We start from the raw sequence: 27,368 nt of genomic DNA on the forward strand, positions 1-27,368 counted from the left end.
TGTGCAGCTCCAGTGCAGCTGGCAGGATCCCTGTGCCACATGGAACTGCAACTTGCATCCAGTGTGCTGAGGAGCTCTGACTAAAAAGTAGCTGGCTCCAGGTGTGCTCCAGCCTCTCAACATCTGCAGATTCTCCTGGTCAGGTTTTCATGAGCCACTCTCACACCTCAATTGAGTGGCCTTCTCTTGCTAGTCAGCTTGCAAGCATATAACAAAAACTCTTTCTTGTGTGGAAAACTAACAAGAAGGAAAGGGATTTTGTGTCTGCTTCGTTCCAGGGGTTTAATATATGAGAAAAAAAACATGCATATGTTGTTGTAATTGTAATTTTCCATAGCTGTCATTCCCCAGAGGGTACACTTACCCCATCCTTCATTGCACAATTTTTGCCAATTAAATGGTTGCTGTTATGATAAGGAAAAAACTGATCCCGTTCTTTCTCTACATATATGCATGATCATTAGTATATTCACCAGCAACAGCTGGATGTGTCTGATTTAATCAAATACATAGAGCTAGGTGTTCAAGAATTGGTTCTGATTATAGCCAGTAAATATATATCCTTAATATTTAGGCAAAAGCAAACATCTACGCTGGAGCATCTATCTCCAGAGGGATGAAAAATGGAGGCATGAGGGTGTGATTTGGTATGACCTTGAAGTCAGGCTCTTGTGCACTTTGAAGTGCCCATTTATATCCTGCTGCTCCTCTGTCCACTGGCCTGCAGGTGTACAGGTCTCTGGCACAGAAGTGTCCAGTGCCTTAGCTGCCAGTAACTATTATTCAGGCTGCAGAATTAAATTCAGGATAAGTATCTGCACTGACTGGATTAACAGCCTATTTCAGCAAGGGGGCTGCACCTTGGGGAATGACATGGCATCAAGAGAGATCATTGCTTTTAACTTCTGTGATAACAGTTTGCATACTTGTCACTCATAAATCACACTGTCTCATTCTGCTTGCTTCTCTTCTGTACTTGACACCTGATCTCTTCCTACTTACGTGACAGAACAACCCTACTCCCACCTACTTTGGTTACCTCAAGAAAAAAATAATCTGAGGTTTGGAGGCACTGAGCACTGCAGTCACCTTCACTATAAAAATTGGGTCCAACAGTAACTGAAAATAAGTACCAACAGTCTTGCATATTGTAGTGTCTTTAATTAGTCCCCATTTCTACAAGGACTGTGGGAGAAAGCACAACCACTAGAGAAGTGTTCTCTTTTTTGTGTTGCTCTACTGATGGCTAAAATATGTGTGAAAGGAGACTCCCACTGCTTGTCAAATCATCCATCAGTTCCTTCCTTCAGATTTGACATTAGAGTTTGCAACATTAACAGACATCATAAAAACCTGGATGCCACAAGACTAAATTAGATATATTAAAGAGATACCTTGTAAAAGAGATGGCATTTAGACATGCACACACAGTACTGATGTACTGGTAGAAAAAAAAAAAAGACATCCTGTTGTTCTTCAAACTTTTACTGTTAGCAAATTCTGTGAGACATTAGGTGAAAAGGATCTTTTTCCTAAGAGATTTGGTGTAGAGCCAGAGGCAATATACTGAATTATACAAAGCTGCTTTGTTTTGGGATTTTTTTTTAATTTTTTTTTTTTATTGGCAACTTCTCTTTTCATATTATCTTTGGTGGTTTTGCAGGGATGATAGGGAATTCAATGCTTACAGCTTTAATTTTGTCTACTCATTTGAGACCTGGATTGAATATGTGCATTTTTGCAGAGAGAAAATGTTGCAGAGCAGTAGAAAAAAGAACCATGTGCTTGGGCATGGAGCCTTGAGGGTGCCAAAGGCTGCTAGACTAGGTTGTTGGATGGGCGTACCAGAAATATTTTAAACTGAGCCTTAGACCATGTAGGCTGTAGTCCTGTCCTTACTGATGTCCTGGTGTCCTCAATGTGCAAAGCAGAGGAAGAGTACAGGCAGATTTGAAAGTGGGATGTACACAGCTCTGGCAGTGTGTGTAGCATCTTTTACAGCCCTGGCATAACCATCCCAGAAATAAAAAGTGACATTAAAACCAAAGAAATACATGGTTTCTGTGTGAGAGGCAGCAGTTAAATGGCAGCATATCACTGATGGAGATAAGCTTCTGGCTTGTTTTTCAGTCTAGAATTCATGCAGGCTTGGCCTGCAGGTGAGGAAGGAGCTAAATATTGCCATTGACTGAACAGGAGTCTGTCTGTCTTGATTATACCTGAAACCTATTAGGATTCAAGAAAGGCAGAAAACAAGTTAAGTCATTCTGTCAAGGAAAAACAGATTATTGACTAAGAGCTTGTATCTTCCATGGTGTAACATGACTGTGGTAGTGACAGAAATACAGCCTCCAAAGTCTTATGTCTTTTTCCTCCTCCCTTGTTCCCTGCAGACACACATATCAATTTCCAGAGCCCTTGTTGCACCACTGTCTTTAACTGAAGGTGTAAATCTTTGGAAGCAGCTCATACCTGAAATGCACTCACCCAGAGTGGAGTAGGGGAGCTGGAGCTGCTTAAGGCAGGGCTAAAGGCAGGGAGTGGATGATGGGCACTTATAATCCAAGCCCCCATCTGCCAGCACTCATCTTGCAGCATTGACTGGCCTTGTCTAGGGGTGAATTGAGCCCTCTGTGTTGAACACCAGGAGAAATAATTGTTTTTTCTCACTAAGGTTTGGGACAGTCTGTACAGCTGTCTCAAGTGACTTTTGAGGTATGTCAATGCTCAATAGTTTTTATAGTGAAGTGGGGTTTGGGAGAGAAGGACTTGGCTGCTAGTAGCTCACAAGTCCAGTGGGTTGATTGTGGTTATGTTTTTCTTCCTTTAATTAAATCCTGGGCACAGGCTGAAGTGATCCAGTGGCGTGAAGGCCCAGCTTTGATCCATCCAGGGCCCCAGTCCTCTCCTTCAGCACACTCAGTTCAAATGAAAACGAGCTACTAGATTTGCAGCCAAATTATATTAGAGTGGCTCACAGCAGTCAGCTGGGATATAACAGGGTGTTTTCTTAGGAAGGCAATAAAGAGAATATTGTCTAGATTAAAAATCTCATATGAAAATATTTTTCTGTGCAACCAAGGAAATCATGCTTTATTAAAGTAAAATATAGCTTACACAAATAAAGAGGGAAAATAAGCACTGATGTCCTTATGATTTCCTATTTCCTTGGTAACTGACTCTATTTTGATTCATTCTCATTGAAGCCAGACAATGTGCATGTGAGTGCAAGTGTACTTAAAAATATTGGGGTTTGTGATTTGTTGGTGCTACCCACTCTGCTATAGACCCTCATGGTGTTAGACCCAGGGCAGGTACCTACAAGGTTACTGCATTATTAGCTGCCTAATTAGGCAAGATATGCAAACCACTGGGTGAGATCTGGGCTGATTTAGGGTTTCTGATGGTGTAGGAGAATTTTCTGTTTGCAGATACTCTCCTAAGGTATCACCCTTTTCTTTTGGCTTGCTTCTGACTCTGAAAGCACAGATCAGCTTCTCCCTGTACGGCCCCTGAAAATGCATTGATGCTTTCAAGGCAAGGAAAGATGGCTGTTGTGTGGATGGGTGGGATGAAAGGGGAAGGAAAGGGTAGGCATGAAGAGTGTTCTCCTGTTTTTCTGCCCTGGTGTTTTGTTTCAGTTGGTGACATTCATCAGGTGAGTCCTTCGTCCTGTTCCTTGGCTCGTAGTGTTTTCTGGGATGAGCAGCATAATCACAGATACTGTGTCTGTCCATATTGGTGTGACTTGGTGCTGACTCACTGCCTCCCCTCTGGCCCTTTGAAACCCCAAGGTGGAGTGGCTGAAGAATGAAGAGGTGATTGATCCCGTGGAAGACCGAAACTTTTACATCACCATTGATCACAACCTGATCATCAAGCAAGCCCGGCTTTCTGACACTGCCAATTACACCTGTGTTGCAAAAAACATTGTGGCCAAAAGGAAGAGCACCACAGCGACTGTGATAGTCTATGGTAGGTGATTCCTCATTCAGTGTTGCATGTGGATGGACACACAGAGCAGGAGGGGGATGCACGGTGCCCCTGTGCAACGCTGGCTGCAGTCGGTGCCCAGGCTGGGCTGCCTGTGCTGCCTGGTGGCTCGCAGCCACACAGAGACTGCAGTCAGGGGGCACTGCTCAAATCCCTCAGAATTCTGATGGCAGTGGTGTTCAAGGAGGAGCAGCCCCCTACAGAACTGCCTCATTGGAGAGAAGGCGGCTGCCCCCCTTGCTGTAACACATGCTGGCTGCAGACAGCAAGGAGCCACCAGGGCTCCAAGGCATGGCTTACTGCCATGTTCATGTTCTTAGTGACCCTTTTCAGAAATAAGAGTGAAACTTATGGAGAGTTTGTGCTTCCAGTGACTGGTAAGAGTGTCAGAGCTCATCAGAATCCACCATTTCTTATGTCTCTTTAAATAAGCTAATTTTTGATGCCTACTTCCAAAACATACCCTGACATCAAGAGCAAAGAAGCAAAGTACTCTGGGGCTGCAGTTCATAAGCACACAGCCTGGCTTAAAACTAAACATCAGTGTGTTTAGTTTAAAACAAAAGCATGGGGATAGCACTATTCTGTGTCAGCATCCACAGTCCTAATATGACTGTGGCTGGCCATGCTTTGGCTGGGAAAGGATGGGATTCCCTCCTAGGGTGTCTTCCAGACTGTGTTGGACTGCAGCTCTGCCTCACCAGTCCAAGCCTTTGCCCCCACAGAGTTACTTCCCCAAATGCATTCCAGGTGGGGGTATCCACCAGAACAAAACCTGCTCTGATTATGTGCCAGCTGACTGAACTGGTGTTTCTTACAATCAGCTTAATTATAGGATAGACAAGTAGGAAAAAAATCCCTATGATTATCCCTAATATTCATTTCATATTCAGGGTAGCAGTTAGATTTAATTGTAAGCATTTGCTTCTCTGAAGTTACAATGAGGGCTTTTTACTTCAGTTTTTATAGAAAACTGACTGAATTGAGTTGATTAGCAGTGCTTTTGATATTGAGGGATGGACCATGCGAGATCACCATGTTTTGTAACTGAGATGAATGCAGAAACATAAAGATGTAGGCTTACTACAACCCTTCCTCTTACACATACAGAATTTTTTTTCAAAAGTGTATTCAAGAAACATGCGTAGGGAGCATTTTTATGGGTTTTGCTGCCAGAGCTGCTTAAGGGTTGTGTCGTATCACAAACATTTGGGTTTAGGGAATCCTAGCAGTTAATATGTTATTACCCATACCTGACAATGGCATTATTATGTAGAGCAGCACAACTGCTTCTTCATCCCTCCATCTCTCCCAGAAGCTGTGGTGGGTGAAAAGGAGAGTCAGCGTAAATATCTTCCCAGAGATAAATATCTTTCCAAAGTCCAACAGAAAGAAATGCATTTAGTGTTAGCTCATCCTGAACAGCTTAGGGAAGTGCTGGGACATTTATGTATGCACCGGCTATTTCCACAGAGGGGTGAGTGAAGTTGTCCCACTTTCTGGAAAGAAAAGAAAAGAAACTTCTCCATAGCTAATCAAAGCATGGGGGTCTCTCAGCATGCATAGGTGATGGGTGCATCTGAGCATGAGTGGGAGTGCAAGTTATCTCCCTCTGGAGAACGGTGCAACTTTCAGGGCACAGGCTTCTAGCTGCCAGAGCTCTCTGAACCTGCAGGGATTTTGTTCATACACACTCCACCAGGCACTTAAGGCTGGGTCAGGCTGGTTTTCAGGATAAGACAGGTCACCTGCCAACCCTAATAGTCATCAAGTGGTGTTTTTCATTCAGCATCAGCATTCCTTCAGCTTGTACAATGACTTCTGGTGTAGATGTGGTGTGTTGGAGACGTGGGTCTGTGCCTGCTGGGTGTCGTTCCTCGTGCCATCTCTTGCGGCCACTGTTGGAGGACACACGACACGGGGCCACAAGTGCCTTGGGGCTGCCCAGGCTGGGCTGCTTGTGTGACCCTGCCCTTGTTCTCTCGCTTTGCAGTGAACGGGGGCTGGTCCACCTGGACAGAGTGGTCCGTGTGCAACAGCCGCTGCGGGAGAGGCTTCCAGAAGCGCACGAGGACCTGCACCAACCCTGCCCCGCTCAACGGCGGCGCCTTCTGCGAGGGCCAGAGCGTCCAGAAAATAGCTTGCACCACTCTGTGTCCAGGTTCAGTATGAGCAGCACACAAAAGTGCTTTGTCTGTCCTCAGTCGTTGCAGGAGAACTCTGCAACTATTAGTTGCAAAAGCTTCCTTTTCATTATTAATAAATCAAACATTTCAGGGAATTAGTATTCAATTGTAGTCTATAAGTAGATAAAACTGTGAGCACATCACATCAAGCAGCACGGGTTCCAGCCCTTCTTTCGCACACTGCTTGCACTGTGGTCTCAGCTCTAATAATTCAGGGGATCTGGGGAACATTCAGAGTTTCAAAATGTAGGAGATAAAGGTTGAGAGCTCTGGAAAAGAATTGGGATTCAAATATAGAAAGCAACTGTGATGTAAATATATTTGCAATGTCTGTTCAGTCCAGCTGTCTCAGCAAGTAAAGCATCTGGGATGTGGATATTAAATTTGAGGCAGATGTTTACCTGACATATACAATCGCCAAATACAAAGGCATTTTTATTGGAAAGAGATGTGTATCCATACTTTTGGAAGTTATTTAAATGTAAACTTCTGAAAAATACAAAATTGTTTCAGGATATGCAATTGTAGTTGGTGACTTCTCTGTGATAAAATTCTGCCATCTGCCCTACTGTCCAGTGCTCTCCTACTCCTGACCCACTCAAATCAATGGCAATAAGGCCATCTTCAACTTGTGAAGTTTTGGTAATCCAGCTCAGTCACTGGAACAATTTTATGTATTGTTCTTCAGCTGCTCATTTTAGTGCTTTTGAAAATAATTTGCAGGATTTTGAGAGGTGCTAAACACATTCCTGGTTCTGTTTATGTGAAATAAATTGGTGCCTCTAGAGATTTCTTTTAATAGAGAATATTTAACATTGAACATCTTCCTATTAAAGAAGAATTTCTGGACAAGTCTAACCCCCCCACCACAAAATTTAATCACAGATTCCTGACTTGTTGCTTGTACACTTTGAGCACAGATAAACTCGTCAGAAGTTTATATAAAGGGGAGGAATGACCAGAAATGGGGCCAGGGCAGAGAGAAAGGAGATGTGGGGGTGAATGTGCATTTACAGGTCAGAAGTAGGAGAGCAGGCTGATAATCCTTCTGCCTTGCCAGGAATGGCTGGGAATTGCAGACTGGCTTGTGCTGACATGTGCATCGCTCTGCCTTGGTCTCCCTTTTGTGTACCCCTAACAAGTTGTGTCCTCTCCTTGTCTCAGTGGATGGCAAGTGGACATCCTGGAGCAAGTGGTCCACCTGTGGCACGGAGTGCACCCACTGGCGCCGGAGAGAGTGCACGGCCCCGGCTCCCAAGAACGGGGGAAAGGACTGCGAGGGGCTGGTGCTGCAGTCCAAGAACTGCACAGATGGGCTCTGCATGCAGGGTAAGTGCTCTCTCCAGGATCTGGGATGCATGTGGCAAAGCCTGAAGTTACTGCAGATCAGAATCTATGACCTAAACCACTTGTAGGAGAATTGAGTTAGGGACCAGTTCTCAGCCAGTCTGGACACCCCACTCCTCTTGCCTGGGATATGAAACAGTGAAGAATTAGAAAGAGTCATAACAGCCTTCTACTGCCTGCCCTCCCCACCAAACAGCCCTTCTCTCTGTATTGGCTCAGAATCTGTCCAGAGAAGCTTGTCAGTGGCTCTTACAGCACTGTAAATGGAAAAATAGAGCATTTAGGGCAAAGCCAGCATTTTCAAAAGAGTAAACTTGGTGAAGCAGATCAGCCTCTGGCTTCTTACTCTCAGGAATGGTGAGTGTGTTTCTATTTATAACAGTTACTCTCCTTTTCGAATTTCAGATGACTTGTGGTAGAAAGAGGTACACTGCATCAATGCAGTGCTGGTGCAAGCTCCCTATCTGGTCACCAGCATGCTGCAGCCTCATGAAGATCAGCTCTAGCTGAAGTCTATTCCACCTGTGCCTATTCACACAGTGGCCTGCCTTTCTGACTAAAAGAGAGAGAAGCAAAGAAAAGCAGGTTTTAAGTGTAATTCTGATATACACTGAACAATTACTCGGCTCGACACTCCGTCCCTTCTCAAAAATGAGGTCTTTTTTGGTCTGCTGGTGCATCAAAACTCTCTTTCACGTTTCATTAGTACAATAACCCGAGCCAGAATCCTCACATACAGCTCTTTCCTATTCCTTCATCCTGTCTCTCTGCAGTACTTCTCTGTTCTCAGCTCTCTGTTGTCCAAAGAGTTGTGGCTGTACCCATCCAGTACCTCTGTGTCTAGATCATAAAATGCTTAGGGTTCTATCACAAAAAAGGAGTAAAGAATTCTTTCTCTCTGAGGCAGGTTATTTTTGACTGAAATATTCATGATGACAGAAAATGACACTACCAGCTAATAAATTGGTCTGCTCTTTGAATTAGTTCTATATAGGATAGTTACCATGTTGGTAGTGACCTCTGACCTACCCTATGGCACAGCATGGCCATTTATTTTGAGGTTTCCCAGATTTAGAAATACTTGCCTCAATGTGGCTCTCACAAGTGTTTCCATCATGTTAAAAGCTATTAGTCAATGTCAGGAGCCTATAAAGATGTAATCCCTCAAAACACTTGTTTTTATGGTGAAATTGGAAAGGTAACACTCAGAATGCCTCTTTTTCATTTCTAAGGATAGGGAAAAAAATCCAGCTATGTCTTACTATACAACACCTTGGTGACTTTTATTGTATGGAGGCTAATGCACCCCTAGTTCCAGCAGTGTTAATAAGTCATTATGGCAAATTAGGAGGAAAAGATGCATTTCCCCACACAGAAGAGCTCTTCACTATCAGATTATATTTAGACAGGTGTATGTCATCTTTGTGTATGTGCATAAAGAGAGCCATTTAAGCAGAAATCTTGTGGAAAAGTAGATATAATAGTACAGCAGAATAAAAGCCCTGTAGGGATCTCATTTATCTGTTGATGGTATATTGCATTTTATTTGTGAAAGTGGATGCTGAGTATAAAGCAGAGGTCTTCAGCAGGAGAAAGGGTGAAACTGTTGTGAATTCTATTCTGCTTCATATATATGTATATAAAAAATGGTAATGAAAAATATGCAGTCACATAATGACCTGCTTAGCTGCAGGGGCTGTGATAATCCTTCAGTGTTGGAATTTAATGGCAGTGTTTTAATGGTGTCTTTATACTCACAGGGTTTCATATACCTGTAAAACTTCCAGTCCTGCTCCCTGATCCATCACTGCTGAGAAGATTGATTTGCTGTACTCTGTGGCAGTGTGCCTGCTGCTCGCTCTCTCTCTCTCTCCTTCTCTCTCTTTTTCTTTATTTATCTTTCTCAGTTTATGCAAAATCAATCTGAACACTTACATTTTTGCCCGTGTGGATTTAGATTCATAGAAAATCTGCCTTCTGAGCCAGGAAGACACACAGCACTCCTTTTACTCCTAAAACAACACGTCTTTTTCTGCATTGTTTGAAGCTTTAGGGTTCTGCCCTGGAACTGACAATTCTCCTAGCCCATGCACCTGTAGATTCACAACAGTCTTTTCCAGTGGCTTCATGCCACTGAGTCTGGCATGGCACCTGTTGCATGGAGGAAGCTTCAGCCACCTTTTCTCTGTGGCCACAGCCCTCTGGGAGATCTGTTGGCCAGCTGCTTACCTGCACCATAGTCAAATCCTGTTCCTAGGTGCCCTGGTGCTGCCTCCTTACTGTCAGTCTTTAGTGAGAGCTTGAAGGTTGACACCTCAAGGCTGTAGTTGAGGTCAAAGAATTAGCAGGCAGACACTCTTAGCCTGTTGCTCTGACAAAAACTCACTTGTAAATATATATCTCTATATAGCTGTGTGTAAAATTTATCCTGGAAAATGCTGGATTGAATGAGTCTAATTTACAAGTCCCTTCTCTTCCAGTCTATTATTCACTTCAGTAGCATCAGCTGGATAAATCAATAAGCCCTTTCATCAGACTGCCCCTGCTCCAGCAAAGAGCACAAGTCTGCACCACTATCGATTTCTGTGGGGATAAAAACAGTGGAGCTTTCTCCATCCCTTGTAATTACAGTATTTTACACCCAAAGCTGTAGTTTGTGCTTACCACTAACTGTGGCATTTCTCATGCAACTCTGCTGTTTCATTTATTCAGACTAATCATCTTGCTGGTACACACATACTCTCCCGTATCCAGTAGTTAGTGTTTTTCTGTTAACATGAAGGGATGTGAACAGTCATTAAACTAGAGAGCCCACAGAGAGCCAGCAGGCTGAATTGAAGAGGAAAAGCAGATGTAGTGAAAATTTAGGGCAGTCATTGCTATTTTAAGTTTTCAAGTACACAATATTGTCTAGCAGCTCCCATTATAACAATTTCATAATTCCCATAAAAGCATTAATACGATCTTCTGGAACAAAATCTGCCGTAGGTAAGAAGAATTGGCTGGTTACCACCCACGCTAGTTGCATCATTGCCTCCATAGTTGCATTATTTCCCAGTTGATGTGTGAGCACTGTGGTAAATACTTCAGTGCAAAGAACACTTTTAAAGGCACGCACTGCATCTCACAGGGGATTGCTGTAAACTGAAGCACTGCAATTAGCCCTTCACTCATATCATCTAATGACTTTGGTGGGTGTTCTGTGTGGGGAATAAGAAAGTAAAGCACTCTCCTGCTGCCTCACACCTCAGTACAAGTAGTACCCCTCACTAGGTCACAAACATTTATAAAGCCATGTACCAGGGAAGTGTTTTGCTGGACCCAATCTGGAATGAGTGCAAGTCTGCTTATGTGGTATAAACCAGATGCTTCTGCTTTGCATTATGTGTAAAATTCTGCTGATAGTCAAGAAGAGGTGGACAACCTGTGAGGAGAGTTAGCTGTGCTGAATGTTGAAGGCTTATTACCTGAGTTGTGGCATGCAGCTTTCATGCTCACATCATGACATGTATATCCCTTCTGTTGAGGATCTGAAGTGACAGTGTCCAGACCTGTATTGTCCCTGTCCTGAATGAACAGGTAGAGTAAATCCATAGGCATTGGTGGAGGTTGGTGCCTGCTGGTCTTTTAGGCTTTTCTGAAATCATAGCTGGGACATGCAGAGTTGGCACTAGTTCAGTCAGAGGGAGCCAGCCAGTGCCTCTTTTTCTGCTCACATTTGGCTTTAGTCAACCACTGTGGCTTTTCATAAAAGGCTGTCTATAAGTTGTGCTTTAATTTTTTTTTTTTCAAAACACAAAGCTAACTGTCTTACAGCAGCAAGCAAGATAATACAGAAGCACGTGTTGTTGCTTGAGGACTATGGGTTATGTAGGTACACAAATAGTACTGTTGTCCTGTGAAGTAAAATTGCTTGCTTTATACAGTCTCACAATATGGAATAGAAATCTATCATTGAATAGGAACAAAAGGAAATTTCCACCTAAGCATCATTGCCAAGGGTCACCAGATCCAGTGTTGACTTTCCCTTTGTTTCGTGAGCCTGAAAAGACTGAGATGTGCTACTGTCATTTTAAAAAAATGGAAGAAAGTATCCAAAATCTCTTCACCTGTTGCTACAGATGATACTCTGGACTAACTCTCAGGTCATTCTGGTCTTCTTCCTGCATGTAGCTTGGAAATGCAAATAGCAGATGCACCACTGGAAACTACTTGGAAATGCAAATAGCAGATGCACCACTGGAGGAAAAGACAACACACTGTGGTGAAGATGTTGTTACCAGACTAGTAATGCTGTTCCTTCTTAGAAAAGGCTGCCTTCTAGTCACGAGTGAATTGGTGTGACATGGTGACAGCAAATCTGTATTTGCTGAGTGCTCTGAAATCCTTGTCTGAAAAGCAGTATGAAGTTCATAAGGTTCCTTCTTGCAATGATAGTGCCTAAGCAAGTGAAAAGGATGCAGTTTATCCTGCTTGGGCATGACATGGCAAAATGCTGCCCTTTTTCAGTCTAGTCTCTTTTTATACACAGGTCCTGAGTAGAAAGCAAGGTTACTCCAATTCTAGTATCCCTTTCTTCCCAAAGCATACATACTCTGCACCTGTCCTGCTTGGTTAATGTAACATGTCAGAAACTCTGGTGGAATAAGTATTTGTTTCCCTTTTTGGCTTGATTTGAAAGCAGACATTCAGGGAGGAGTTACAGGGCAGAGCAGCTTGATGAGGACTGCAGGTCCACCAGAGCAGATCAGTGTGCAAAGAGCAGAGGAATGTTTTCCAGGCTCCAGAAGGTAAGCAGAATTCTCTCAAGGGAGACTGCAACAGAAGACTGTGTGTGCAGAGGAATTAAATGAAACCTTTTATTAAGAGCATCTGGGTCAAGAGAGAACTTCTAATACATTCAGTCTGCCAGCATAATGATCCGGCCACCTGGCCTGTTTTGGCCTAGCAGAGGGAGTTCATTCATTTGAAGAAGGCATCTCATCTGTTCCTAGAGGAAGTTCTCCATAATATTGGTTTTTTATATGAGTAAAGGGATGTTTTATTCTGTTTTCTACCCAGCTACTATGTAATGGTGTGGCAGCCAAGGGAGTTTATGCACACATCTCAGAGTTATGACTCATCTCTGTTTTATTGTAGTGACATGAAAAATCCCCAGCTGAGAAGCATCCACGGTCTGATGGGCCCTGTGCAACTGAGAGCTCTTGCCTAGAAAACCAACTGCTTGAAGCAGATAAAAGTGTTGTGAGAAAGTAGAAGTGCAGAGCCACAGGCAGAACCCAGGGCACTGAAATCCCTGTGTCTTAACCCCAGTCATTTCAGAAGGAGACACCTCCACATTATTTTTAAAGAAAGCAAGTGCTGTAAGATCTCTAGGCTGTTTTCAAAAATCTGCACTAATTAAAAAAATATTATAGCCATGCAGAGAGGAGACAAAAGACAACCTTGTCCATCTATATTCTTCATTCTTCTTTATTCTCTTTGGTTTTCTTTTATTCTTCCCTATTCCTCTACACATTGAAAAACTCAAAAGTTCCTCAGATAGATGAAAGAAGAATTAAAATCTTAAGAAGTCTAACTGATATATGGATTTAATTGTAGAAGAAAACTACCCCATACAGAGACAATAATGTACATTTATATTATTCTTGTCATATCCAAAGGTGGATATATTTCATGATTTTTGCTCTCCTGTCAGGGTGTCAGGCAGGACAAAGTTACATGAGCACCTGAAGCCTCATTAAGGAGTAAGTGAAACAATCTGAAGTAAAACTCAGTGCTCTCTGTTTCTAAATCTGGACTAACAAAATTATTTGCAGCATGCTTAGATGAAAACTCATATTGGGGAAGGAAGTTTCTAGAATTTGGGAAACAAACATTGAGCTGATCAGCTGATTCTGGAGTTTCTGGGGTTTTTGAGGTTATAAACTGGGGAATACAAGTTTTTTTTATGTGTGAGCATACAAACCTGCCAAAGATTTTCATACCTTTTCCATGTGGATAACATATGCTTTCCATGACCCTTTTTGTCCAGCATTCTTAACAGTTTTTTCTCCTAGATCCTCTTCCAATTGTCCCTTCCTTCATCTAGCTGTCTGCCATGTTTCCTTTCTCCAGTGGTGTCCTTCGTGCTTATTTAAGCGCTCTTGTCCCACTACAACAAAGTGAGCCCCAGGAAGTTTACCTAGCATTCAGTCATTGTAAGAGTGGAATTTGCAAATGCACATCTAGCAAATTGCAATGCTAGGCATGTGTTTACTTTTGCTGTCAAGCATGCATAACAAACCCAATGCTGAGGTCCTACTAAAGACTGACATAAGACTTAACCAAAAGGTCGAAGTCCTTAACGCAAAAGACCGTGTAATGTCAAACTCGGATATTCTAATCCACGTCAAATTTTAAGTTATCTTTCTCTTCCATCTTCCCTCATTCCCATATAGATATCATGCATGTTTAAACTCAGGCAAGACCTTTCCATCAATGTTAACAAAATGTCAGGATCTAATTTAAAATGAAAACATAATTGCAGTCTTAATTATAGAAAATCATAAACTCCTGTTCAAGGAGAGAACAAGAGAGTGTCCCCGTTTAACTCACCCACTCAGGAAAGATCTGAGATAATACCCAAGTAAATAATCAGTCACAAAACCTCAAGCTCCCTGTTTATTAGCCCACCCTGAATATGCCAATAATTAGTCCTTCAGAAGGAAAATAAATTGCTGTACATTATCTCTGGGATGCCTGATATCATATCTGACCTTCAGCATCATTACTACCGACGTGAAGGTCTTTCTTTAGAATAGAAAATGTAGGAAGAAGCTGGGCACATTCTGTCTGAAAGATTTTTGCTGTGCCAAAGACTCTGTTGTTGGTTTGGTTTTTTTGTTGTTTTTTTTTGTTTTGTTTGTTTGTTTTTAAATTTTAATCACCGCAAGTAAAGTATAGCATATCAAGTTTTCTTGGCTTTGCAATATATTTCCTGGGAAATAGCAAGGGAAAGAAACAACTAACAGCAAATAGGGTTCAAATTTTATTGTTAATACTTTTCCAAACTCATTAGCAATATGTTAAGTGAACATGAAGCCTTGACACTAAACAGTCAGAATATGGGGTTTACTCTAAGATTACGCTTGCACCCTTAACCCTGTCCCTTGTAGAAAAAGAAAATACTGGAAACTTGCAGCCTCTGGACAGTGGAACTTGCACAAAGCAATTTAAAACTCCTGAATGTCAAATTAAATCTCCAAAATTCTTTCTTGTAAGTTGGAAATACGTGACTGTTTGGCCATCATGGGTGGAAAACTAGATGGACTTAGATGGAAGCCAAAAGCATTACAATGTATCTGAATTAATAACCCTTGAAAGTCTTTTCTGAAAGCTTTGAGCCTTTGCACACTGTACTGATCATCTAGAATTTCCTTTAAAAACAGTGAAGAAACTCAAGCAAGCTGGTGATAGCTGTAGGAATGATGGTGAAAGAGGTAAGGCAGAAGGAAACAGGACTGGTAATGCAAGGTCACAGCCACAGTAACAACACTGCAAACACTGCAAGGACATATAACATTTTTTTCTTCTTTGTCTCAAAACCTTCTCTGTATAATGGAATTCAGAATATAGAATTGATAAATGTGTCTTCCCATGAGTGCAAAAAAAGCCTGAAATTGGGCCAACATGGAATTGAGAATGGCATTTTGCAGAGAAAGGGAGAAAGGCTGAACTTCTAGATCTTTGGAAACAGAAATATATACTTTAGAGAAGTTGAGGGTTTTTACTCATTGATATCCATTGAACTAGAAACTAACAACAAGAAAAAAAGTTACTAGGGTTCTTAAACAAATTTTATTCAAACTTTCCAGGATAATTTCTGAGACTGAGACTTAGTATAAAAAATTCCAGCAAAACCCAAAGATTTTAGATTAAATTCTGAGCTACTGGAGCTGGCCCAATGAGGAGGGTAATATGACTTAATGCTGAAAGAAGGCCTCATCCTGGGAATTAAGAACAGAAGCAATTGGGTGCATGTTGTTTGAGTCTGGTATGAAAAATAGCTACCAGCTTGCTGGCTGAGTTATCAGATACTGAAATTCATCTGATATATCACAGCAAAAAAAAAACCACTCACTGAGTTGTTTCAGTAAATTCATGTCACATTTTATATACCACACACCTACTTTAAATCATCCAAGAACTGCTTCCTTCAAATGTTATGCATCTGCATGCAAGAATCACTCTCTGTTCATCTGTTTCCTGAGAAAGGAAGGCAGCAGTTGAATGTGTGAGGTCTTGTTTTCTCAAAGGTGATTTGAGGGCATTGATTTTGGAGCCAGAAGGGGGAAAAGTGCTGTTACAATATGTTATGCTCAACCTGTTGAGTTCTTGGCAGCAGGGTGTTCTTGAGGCACATCATGTGGCTAGGCTTTCAGAAGGACCATGGAATTATTTGACCTGAGCTCTTTTAGAAGCTGCTACAGAGCAAGTAAAGAGAGTTGATAGATTAGAAGCAAGTGATGCCAGATTAAAGTATGATTCATTGAAGAAAGCAGCAGTTATGGTGTGCTTTATGCAATCTTCACTTTATTAAATGAAAGTGCAGGTCTCCAGTTCTCACTGATATCAATACAGTCTCAAACTATGTATCATTAACTGTGACCTCAGCAGCTAATGCTATAAAACTATTTCTTTGCAGGTAATTGTAAATATTTTCATAAATGTGACCTAGACTGTATAAGTAAATAAGTGTCCAGAAAGATCATCTCCAGCTACTTCACCTGTCTTACCTATATAGTTGCTGGAAGGAGGGAAAATAGGTAGGAAAAACATAAAATTGAAAACTGGGTATTTTTCTTTCTCTCTTGTGTAGATATTTTCATTTCTGCAAGCAGCAGAGTAAAATATTTTCATAATCTGACCAATTCACTCCAAAATTGATATTCATTAATACAAATTCAGCATGACTAGAAAGCTAGCAAAACCAATTACAGACCAAAAAGGGGAGCCAGTTACAAAGTTCCCTCTGCATGAAACCGTGACCTAAAGTTTTATAACACAGGGATAAAAATTCTCTTGAAAATGTGCCAGTTCACAGGCCAAGGCAGCATATTCCCATGGCTTTCTAGGTAAAATCAAACACAGGACTTCAGGATGCCCATGGTCACGATCCTGAGTCCCCAGGCTGGGCACCATGTGAGTGTATAAATGCCCATGAATATGCTGAGGGGTAGATTCTGTCCCAGTGGAAGAAGAAGAGCTGAGAACAATGTTTTGGTGACTCTCTGGGGACAGTCACATGCAGACACACTGAGGGCCGTTCAGTGACACAGAGCAGCCACTCTGTCTCCCAGGGCCTCTGGCACAAATGTGTTCCCAGGAGGTCAGAGCAAGGCATGAGGGACCAGAATGCTCAGACTAGACTTCCAGTGTTTGGGGATCATCTGCCTTCACAAACTGCACCAAGCTAATTAAATGAGCTTCACAATCTATTCAGTTAAATGGCTGCAATTTCCCAAATCAGTGCCAAGTGTGACTGATGCTTAAATTGAGTTAAAGTAAATTGATAAAAAGCCTGCTGTAGTCTTTCTATATGTCAACATTGGATTGGTTAATTTTTCAAGTACAGTCTGACATCATTGTAAAGGTGATTAAATTGCTCTTCTCATACTTTATAGAAACAAAATAGGCCATGTCTACTTAAAGCACCTTTTTAATCTGCATTTGTACTAAGGATTTGTGCCAAAAAATCCCCACCTTTGGCACTTCATGGAAACACTTCCATAGGGACAAAACATATATTTACAAACCTAAATTGGACTATAAAGTAGAATACATGGAGAACCATTAACTTAACTAAAGGCTTTCTACTGAATGCCTTTGCCATGCAATTACAGTGGTTCAATTTCTGTGAATTAACCTGAGCCTCCTACTGATTTTCCAGGTTTGACATAGGGTGAGGTACTTGCACAATAAGGGAAACATATACCCATTTTGGTAAGCCTTTGAGAACCTCAAACAGCAGGCACTATGCAAGCATAAAGTATGATTATTGCTACTTTAGTCATTCAACAGTAAGTTACACTACAAAATAGCAAAAGCACTTTTGAAAATACGTATTTCCCAACAAGCTGTAGGAAGAATTTTAAATTACTTTTCTTAAGTAGCTCACTGTGGAACCAGCTGTTATGAGTCAGCAGCCTTCCTAGAGTCAAACCCTCCAGCACCTTTCTAAATTCACGCTCATTAAAAATGTTCATCACCCTGGTAGAACTCCCTTAGGTATTCACCAAGCAGTGCTGTTCATACAAGGAGGAAGGGGAAAAAAAATCCCCACACAGATGATCTCTCTTCACTGAAATTACTTTGAAGAGAGGAGGGAAGACATTCTTCATTATTTCAGTTACTAATCCCAGCAGGTTTGTGTCATTATCTGATGAAAATGTCCTTTTTTCATTGTTTGAAGGCATAGTCAGAGGGAGCAGTGTGACAGCCAGCTTCCTACAGAAAACCCCATCCTCTTGTGCTGGATTGTGGCAGTAAGCCTGCCTCCTGCCCATCACTAGTGCATGGCTGCAGGCCTTCTCCTTGCCCCTGCAATGCCCTCTCCCTTTTGGAGGAGTGACAAAGGCGTTTTTAAAACTAATTTTGTTGTAAAACGTCCTGCCCAAATGGCAGAAGCATCCTGTAGTGTCCTTGCCTCTTCCTCCTGCTTCAATAGTTGCATCTTTGAATGCGTGCACAAAACATTTCTGCGCAGGAAATCGACATCACTCTTGCGTGGCCGCAGGGGTGCTCTCCGTAGTTAGCAGTAAGAGAATCTGTGGAAACTTGTAAGCCACAAATATGTATTTGTGACTAACAGGGTCTGTGGAGAGGCTGCAGTGAGGTAAATTTATTTTAGAATATTTGAGGATTGTGCTCATTTACTTTGCTGAACAAGCTTGAATCTGGATTTCCATTTTCCTGTGAGGGAAGAATGCTTTCAGTAAGATCACAGCTAATCCGGGTGGTGCCGTCTTTTGTGCCTGTCAAGTGGCAGTCACTGGATCCCTCCAGACGTGGCAGGAGTGATGCACAACCTTGAACACAAAACTGACCACCTCAGATGCAATGTGAGGAGAGAGGAATAGCCTCTTCAGCTCTACACAGGTGAGCTCAAGCTCCATGGGTGATGCAGAGCCAGGGGACATGGGCTGCTCCATTGCATCTCCCCTGACAACCTGCTGGGGCACAGGAAGTGCAAGGAGACATCTTCAGCTTTCCCAGTGGATTTGAGTACAAGGCAAAAAATCATTCAGAGATGCATGCAGCCTAAATTCCACTTTATCCCCTGGCCTTTAAGTTCCTTCTGCCTGCCTCTTGGTCTCTCCAGAGACATCTTGCCAAAGAAAATATTGGGCATAAGGCTATAGCTGAAATTTACGTTTACCAAATTATGAGCCTCAGCTCCCGTCTGGGGAGTAATTGGGAGTAACAAGGGTACTGTAAATTCATGCCCAGACTTGTGAGCACTCACTCAAGCCCTCAGAAGTTACTCACTGGTCTTTCCATGGCCAATACCACAAGTACACCAGTAGAAAGAGAAGACAGTTATTAACAAAAGATTGAGTATGCATGTTGAGAGTACACATAGGTGAACTTGCCTCAAAGAGCCAGGGAAATTAATGTAAGAACATAATACTTCTAAAAACACTGGTATGGCTGGAATTCTTGCTGTGAAGTAAAGCTTTAAACAGAGATTACAGGCAGTATAGTTTGTGCCTTGATGTCCCATAAAAAACATCATCAAAAATCAGCTGGTTTTGCTCTGGTATTTCAGGTGAGATGGAAATTATGTGGTAGTTAATGTCTTGAAGTTGTGGAAGGATGTATGTCTATGCCCATGGTTGGGACAGACTGTGTCTTCATTAACAAAAAATGCAGCCAAGCAGCAAGATACGTGTAGAGCACAACAGATGCTGAGCACCCAAGCTCAGTGATTCTGGGAGCTGGGAATTATCACTCTGCTCTGCCTGTAACACAGTCCTGTGCATTAGGCACACACCAGGAGTGCATTTTCCCCTTTTGTCTCACCTGCAGGGAGAGCTGTGTGAGCTCCTTGCAGGGGTGAAATTCCCTTCAGGAGAATTTAAGGGAAGGTGATGGAGGAGAGGTACCTTCTTTCTTATGCTGACTCTAATCCCATCCCAGACAGTGACTCCCCTGCTCAGATGGGATTTGTCATTTGCCTTTCCAGCAGGATGGGACTTGGAGCAATTCACTCATGTGCCACGTGGGAGATGCTTATTGAGTGCACAGGATTCATGTGTGAACTCAGCAGCTCCAGTGTGCTGTGCTGTGGGGGACTGCAGAAGGAAAAGACAAAGGAAATGATATCTCTTCATCTCTCCTTTATCTGTCCCGAAATAAAGCTGTAAATTGTGTTATGATTTTGTCGATATATGGTGCTTGCAAAGATTTCAAATAAGTAATGTTCTGACCCCAGGGGCCTTATTGATTTTGTAATGATTTCAAAGAGAAACCACTCAGTTTACTGTTTGCTGACAAATTCTTTGTTCCCTAAGGAATTCCTATTGAGCATGTATTAAGGACAGGATAAAATAATTCCAAGGAAATACAGAGAGAGGGCTTTGTGTGTAGACTGCTCCACGAGTTGGTATTTAACCTCTGACCACTGACAACAGGTCTCCTTTAGCTCTATTAGATCAACAGCAAGCTATTATAATTAAATATAAAAACTGTTTAGAGCCTCACCGAACACGTCCTGGGAATTAAAGCATATGGCAGGGATAAGGATAAAAAGACTTTCCATATGCTAATGACCCTAGATGTCTGAAATAAATTAGATCCATTACAGTTTATGCTCAATAAAAGAAAGACTTTAAGCACTCCAAAGTTAGTGACTCGAGACCGATTTTGGCTTAGAAATTCAATCTGCCTGCTTATTAATTCTTAGTAAGGCTCTGGAGGAGACAGGGGATGCAAAATCATAATTCTGTGCTGTATCAGAATTTTAAAGTGCCATCAGTTTCTTTTCCTTTTCCTTTTTTTTTTTTAATTAAACTATTTTTCATGCTTCATTTTTTTTGTTCTCCTCATTTGATTTTGTTCCCATTTTTGTTTAATTTCTTTCTTTTTAAGGTTTCATTTATCCTATTTCAACTGAACAGAGAACCCAGAATGAATATGGATTTTCTTGTAAGTTTAATGTTTGATTTTATGTTCCTGGATGCTAATTTGATGCTGTTCCTTGGGTCAGGCTTTACTGTTAGGCAAGCTCAGTGTGACTAGGCAAAAAAGGGACCTATTCTGCAGGGTAAGTGACATTCTGCTTGTGTGACAGCAGGCACAGTGCTTTGCAGCAGACACAGGATTATAAGGGCCCGTGTGCAGGAGGGAAATGGGAGAAGATGCTCCCTCAGAGGCAGAAACTGGAGAGAATTAGCCATCTTCTCATTAAAATTCCCTTAGCAAGTGGATGGAGTGTGGTGGAAGGGTAACTTGTCTTTGAGCCGGAACTCAAGAGTTCTGCTTCCTGAACTGCTGGGTTAAAAATGGGATGTTTCAAGATTGGTAAATTGAAGGTCTGGTAGCCTGGAGCCGTCAGAGATTGATCAGTCCCTTTCTGCATCTGCCAGCTCTCACCTCTGAAGCTGGAGGGCAGCTTGGCTTAAATGGCTAAAAGAGACAAAATAAAAGTGATTTCACATGTTTCAAACCAACAAAAACGGGGTACTAAAAGAATCTGATTTGTTTTTGCACTTCCTTTTTTCATTAGGCTATTTCTAAAAATGGGATTTTTCACTGTAGAGAGATACATCAATTTTTGAACACGTATTCAGACCTTTTGGGAAAAAATGTCTGATGGATAATGATGCCAGAGATTAGCCTGGAATTGGTGCTGAAGATATGGTATAAGCAGCTAGTAGAAATATCATAGCCATTTCCTCACAAGACAGCTCTAATAAATTTTGGCTCCTTTTGGTAAATTAACACATTTTTTCTTGGGCTTACTTCAGATTTTATCTTAGTACATACGTGTTAATGCCACTGATGAGAATTCAATGCTTGATTCTCTGCTTTACTAATTTCCTAGTTTATATTTTTGAAGGCAAATGGATGGAAGGGAGTAATGACAGGTTACATTTCAGAAAATCCAAACCAACCAAAGACATGTCCTGATATTCCAGGTATTTCATAGAAAATTGAATTTTGGGATCCTTTTACTTCTTTAAAGTAAAAATAAGGCTTCTGAAGTTTAAAAACCCACATGTTTTTGGTATCAGATGAACTTCTAAGTACCAATATTATGACTTTATGTCACTAAGACATACTATCTCATTTCATAGGGTGAATTTGGTTCATAAGACCAAGTCTATAACATGTTTTGCTTAGTAGTTCACAGCCTGAGTATTAGATAGATGAACAAGTGGATAGGGAAAGAGTTAGAAGACAAGTTAGAGAGAAATCAAGGATTGTTTTCCATCAAGAGGGCATGGACCTGTTATATGGTGTTGGAAATGGATTTTAAATTAGCCCATAAAAAAGGCAGTAAATATCTGCAGGGAAGGAGAATAATAAGGTGTTTTGTTGAAAGTCCCTGTAAGGAGGACATTTCTCGAAGTTTCCTGGCCTCTCTCCCTGCAGCTGCTCCCGACTCGGACGATGTCGCTCTCTACGTGGGGATCGTCATTGCCGTGATCGTGTGCCTGGCTATTTCCGTGGTCGTGGCCCTGTTTGTCTATCGCAAGAACCACCGCGACTTCGAGTCGGATATTATTGACTCCTCTGCCCTAAATGGGGGATTCCAGCCTGTCAACATCAAGGCTGCAAGGCAAGGTTAGTTGGCATTTCACTCCATTTTGACCAATTCAGGAGGATGCTATCAGGTTGTGGTCTCTGGGGCTGCATGAATGATATCGCTGGATGCCTGTTGATGCTTGATAAAGAGGAGAAAGATCATGTTCATTTGTTTCTGACTGTCAAGTGCTCAAAACCCGTGGTGGCGTTTGTCAGCTGTGCTCAAGAGTATAAAGCAGGTGAATTTAACTTCTAAAGAGAGAGCATGAATGTGAGGATGAAACTCAGACACTTTTATGGAAACACAGGTCCAGCTCAAGTTGAAATCAAAGGCAAAGCTCTGACAGAAACAATAGAGGCAGGATGCATCACAGGAGTGATACTACAGTAATTCTATCACATCTCCCTCCCCTTTATTTCACTAATAGCTTTTTTTCCTGTGCTCTGTCTCCACTGGTATAAATAGTATAGTGAGAAGTACTGTGCTTTTATTAGAAAATATAGAAGATTGTGGTAGAGCATCATTTAATATTTTTATCACTGATGCACAACAGCTTGATTTTTTTCCTCACTTCATTGGCTAGGAAAAAACATTCTAAAGGTAGTGCTGCCTTATCAAGACACTTATTTAGGCTGAAGAGATCCTCTTTTTTCCTAATATCTACACCAGAATATCTACACTGTAAAAGTTAAGATGACAAGAGAGTTGTCACATGTAAGATTAGCAGAAGCGTTTTCTTTGTTGGAGAAACTTAAAACAAAACTTTGAAAAGTGTGATGCATGTACTAATCCCCACTGCAGGGAGTCATGGCATGATGAGTTCATAGGCTTGTTGTGTCTTTTATTTCAGGAAGGCTGTCATTAGGCCAGTTAGATGAATTGGTTAATGATTGTCGCATAGCATTTAGGAAGGGGTTCTTAGTTAAAACTAGATCTACTGAGCAATGAAAACATCTTGCCCTGAAGCTAAGCATGTCATATTTGAAATCTGAGTGAAGCCTTGAAAAATACTCCCAGTGAAAACTCTTCAGAGCAGAAATGTGCTGTAATTTTGCACAGCGATCGGATTCCAAAGCAGCTGGGGCAATACGAGCCCTGGGAGTTTACTGGAGAGATTCATGAAAATTGAGATGAAGGTTCAGGGACTTTGCTTATCTGAACGTTTGGAATGAAAGAGAAAATGCAAATGAAAACCCAAATTATTGCTCAGAATAAAGTCATCAGAACAGAGAAATGATACGGTTCTTCCTTCTCATCTCCACTGCAGACCTCCTGGCAGTGCCACCAGACCTCACTTCTGCTGCAGCCATGTACAGGGGTCCGGTGTACGCCTTGCACGATGTCTCTGATAAAATCCCAATGACCAACTCTCCAATCCTGGACCCGCTCCCCAACTTGAAGATCAAGGTTTACAACACCTCTGGTGCGGTCACTCCCCAGGATGACCTCTCTGACTTCTCCTCCAAGCTGTCCCCACAGATTACGCAGTCTCTGCTGGAGAATGAGTCCCTGAACATGAAGAACCAGAGCCTTGCTCGGCAAACTGACCCATCATGCACTGCATTTGGGACCTTCAACTCCTTAGGAGGCCACCTAGTAATTCCCAATTCAGGTAAGTGCTAGCCATGCTGACTTAAAGGTATGATGGCTTTGTGGGTTTAAGTGGTGTTAGCTTGTTTTTATATGGGGAAAGAAAATTTATACATGGGACCCTGCCTTTTCCCGAAGTCCTGGCCACTTTTTAACACTAGAGGCCTGAGGAAGACTTGGGCCCCTCACTACAAGAGCACCAGTCTTAGGAGTAGCAGCTGAGGGAGCTGGGGTTGTGGAGCCTGGAAAAAGGGAGGCTGAGAGGGGACCTTATCCCTTTCTACAACTGCCTGAAGGGTGGGGGTTGGTCTCTTCTCCCAAGTAATACATAGGAATGTGATCTAGTGGTGAACATTGTGATGTGTTAATGGTTGGATTCAATGATCCTAAAGGTCTCTTCCAACCTAAATGACTCTCTGGGCTCTTAGCCACTTTCTGAGAAATGCAAGGTTTCAGAGCTCCCCTGTGTGAAGTGCAATTCAGCATCATCTTTTCCTTTCATGCAGTTCTAGAAAAGGGACTTCTATACAGTAAGCCTCTATTTTGTCATTGCACTAAAAGAGAACAAATTAATTTAAAAACAAATTGGTTGCTGCACTTCCAATTCATTGCAGACTATGTGCAGTTGGCATAGGACAACAGAACACTCTTTTTGGAGAGTTCTTTTGGGAGGGTTTTTACCTGTATTTATTGTTGACTTTCTTTACAGTTAGGAAAGAGAGGGACTGAGCATTGAGGGCCTGCTGATGTAATGCAATATGCTGCTCAATGTTTCTCATACAGCTCAAAGTCAGGTTTCTAGGCCCCTTTGGGCCACCCTAGCACCAGAAGGCAATTTCAGAGCATCCAAGGAACCCCTGGGCAGCCTTGGGAGAGCTCAGGCCTTACAGACAGATTCTTCAGCAGAGCCATGCTGCTGCTTGATTCCTACAGGAAGTCTTGATGTTCTTACTAAGGAAGTTCAGCATGTTCATTCACAGATGTTCCTGTGGGTTTAGCATGATACTGCAGAACAGCATTAATGTCTAAAGTGAGATTGAATCAAATACATAAAGCATTTGATGTGAAGCATTTGAAGGGTATACAGTGGTCAGGAATTCACCTGCCCAGTTTCACTGGAACTCTGAATTCAGGTAGGACCACAGTACATGTGAGACTGCAGCTCACAGCTTGGCCATTTTATGCCCTCACCAAGGAGATAGTGCCTACCCTTGTCCCCTGCACCTTTGCTGGATCATTTCTTTTTTGTTGATGTTATGGAGGAAGCAAAATGCCTAGGTGGCCTGGGTGGTTTGGTCCTTTGAGGATGCAGTCCCACACTGCCCATGAAGCAGCCAAAAGTGCTTGGTCCCATAGCTCTGGTTCTCTGAGCTCCTGTCTAATGGGAAGAAAAAAAAATCTGTTAAATTTAAGTGAAAGCTGAACTACTTCAATAAATCTGGTGCTGACTGATGAGCAATGTTGAAAATTTGTGCTATGCAATCTTGGATTTCACATTTTTCTAAGTAGCAGCTGAAGACAGATATTGATACTCAGTTTTCATATGCCACAGTGGTTTATCATTATCAGCAAAGTCTATTAGTCACTGTTAATTCACATATATTAATTTCAATTTGTAAAGAAAACACATTTGATGCTGTAATCCCTTTAAAATGATTAAAGTAATGATTCTGTAAAATAAAATAATCTGTCTGCTGCTACCTTGTATGCCTCTGTGCTGCTTGCAGAATGTATGTCCTCCTCAAGATACGATCAAAGCCCTTCATTTGCAGTACACCTGCCCTGTTACAGCTGCAGGCATGCATAGGTTAGGTTGTAACAAGCTTGTAAAGACACAAGTGCCAGAAGGTATTTGTGGGAAATGCTTTCCTAGCTACCCCTCTCCTTCAGAGCTAAGTGTGGGACTGATGCCCTGTACACCAACACAAAGGATAGCTCCAGTGTAACCAAACCTAAAGAGAAGAGGCAGAGCCATGCAAGGTGTCTGTAAAAGTGTCTCTAGTGTAAACACAGATATATGTAAATAATCTTCCTCTAGGTTTGTTTTCAGCTATGTGATAACAACTGTATGCAAATCCTTGCCACTGATTTCCAGCTAATCTGCTCAGCACCTACAAAGAGGGCTGGCTGAGATGTGTCCAGCAGAGTGAAATAGCCAGTTTGTGAGCCCTGTTTGTTGTATAGAGACATCTCTTACATGGGAGTAATGTAAGAACAACGTTTTTTAATCAAGTGTGCATCAAATCATTACTGAAAAGGACACCAAGCATATTTTCCCCCACTTTTTTCCGCAGCTGGATACCCCACTTTTGATCCACTTTGCAGGACTAGGTACATTCAAAAACCAAGCCCAGTTTAGTATCCCTGGCTGTCTAGGAGTGTATCTGAGTGCATTAAAAGACAGGATGCCAGACACAGAAGCCATCTTTCAGAAAACAACTAGTTTGCTTCCTGGTAAAGTGCTCCACTGCTTTTCTTTCCTGATCTTAATTAAGAAAGAATTGCCTAGGGAGAGATGTCCCATTACAGCTGTTGGAAATTTTAGTCAGAGTTGTTTGTTTTTCCATCATTATACAAGGTAAGCAACAGCGTAACCATCTGTCTGCTCTTTAAGTAAAATGAAAGGGAAGAAAATCCTCTTCTCCACTCCTGTTTTTCAGTGCAGAGGAAAAAGAACAGGCAGCTGGACACTGAAGACACCAGGGTTACAGTAAATGTTTTTTGTCCCATCTTGCTGAGGTCATTTACAGTCTGCTGGTGGGGGTGGCTGAAAAACTTGGCATTGCAAGCTTCATCTTCTGCTTCTCCTGTCACTCCTCTTCACAGACCCACTCACCTCTTTTTTCTCCATCTTATCTTTTGTGTCTCTTCTGTTCTGCAGGAGTAAGTTTGCTGATCCCAGCGGGAGCTGTTCCACAAGGGAGAGTCTATGAAATGTATCTGACAGTTCACAGGAAGGAGAACATGAGGTAAAAATCTGCCTTTATTTCCTTGTGCATTAATAGATGGGGGGAAATGTAGTAACTGAAGACCTGTGGTAATAATGCTTATGCAAAGCCTACTGCATTGAAGCTGTTTGCTGACTTGGAGGTAAACACAAGCAAAGACAAGGAACCTTTGCCACAAAAAACCAGCTCAGACATTTGCTTTTCTAACCAAGTGCTACACTCTGCAGCAAGCCCTTGGGCCAGGGAGGACATTGAAGTAGAGGAGAAAGAAAAATATGCCAGCATGAGTTTGTGCAGCAGAGAAGGTGTGAAGTAACCTCTTGATAAAGGTGCAAAAGAGAAGAGGAGAAAGAGGAACAAGGTGATAAATCAGCTCAGTGGAGGGACAGGTGCCTGAACATCTGACTTGGAAAATCTCCTCTGCTGTTAGAGTGAAGGTGAATTTTTATTTTACCCTTCATGGGCTTGGATAGTCCATGCAGAGGATGAAGCCAAAGCTTGTGGTGTCCTCTG

General features: G+C 42.0%; 1 protein-coding gene across 2 annotated transcripts in view; it reads left to right on the forward strand.

The window, feature by feature from the left end:
- UNC5C (unc-5 netrin receptor C) overlaps positions 1-27,368 on the forward strand; it is a 243,501-nt gene that overhangs the window by 195,182 nt on the left and 20,951 nt on the right. Inside the window, exons 5-11 of one of the 2 annotated variants that reach the window (XM_023927008.2) lie at positions 3,795-3,975; positions 5,987-6,154; positions 7,344-7,508; positions 20,658-20,714; positions 22,164-22,355; positions 23,585-23,929; positions 26,789-26,876. In XM_023927008.2, the coding sequence (XP_023782776.1) occupies positions 3,795-3,975; positions 5,987-6,154; positions 7,344-7,508; positions 20,658-20,714; positions 22,164-22,355; positions 23,585-23,929; positions 26,789-26,876 (1,196 nt within the window). The remainder of the gene's footprint in view (positions 1-3,794; positions 3,976-5,986; positions 6,155-7,343; positions 7,509-20,657; positions 20,715-22,163; positions 22,356-23,584; positions 23,930-26,788; positions 26,877-27,368) is intronic. The other variant, XM_023927009.2, reaches the window with a different exon arrangement.

Source organism: Cyanistes caeruleus, chromosome 5, assembly GCF_971803275.1.
Source record: "Cyanistes caeruleus chromosome 5, bCyaCae1.hap1.1, whole genome shotgun sequence".
NCBI classification, from domain to species: domain Eukaryota; kingdom Metazoa; phylum Chordata; class Aves; order Passeriformes; family Paridae; genus Cyanistes; species Cyanistes caeruleus.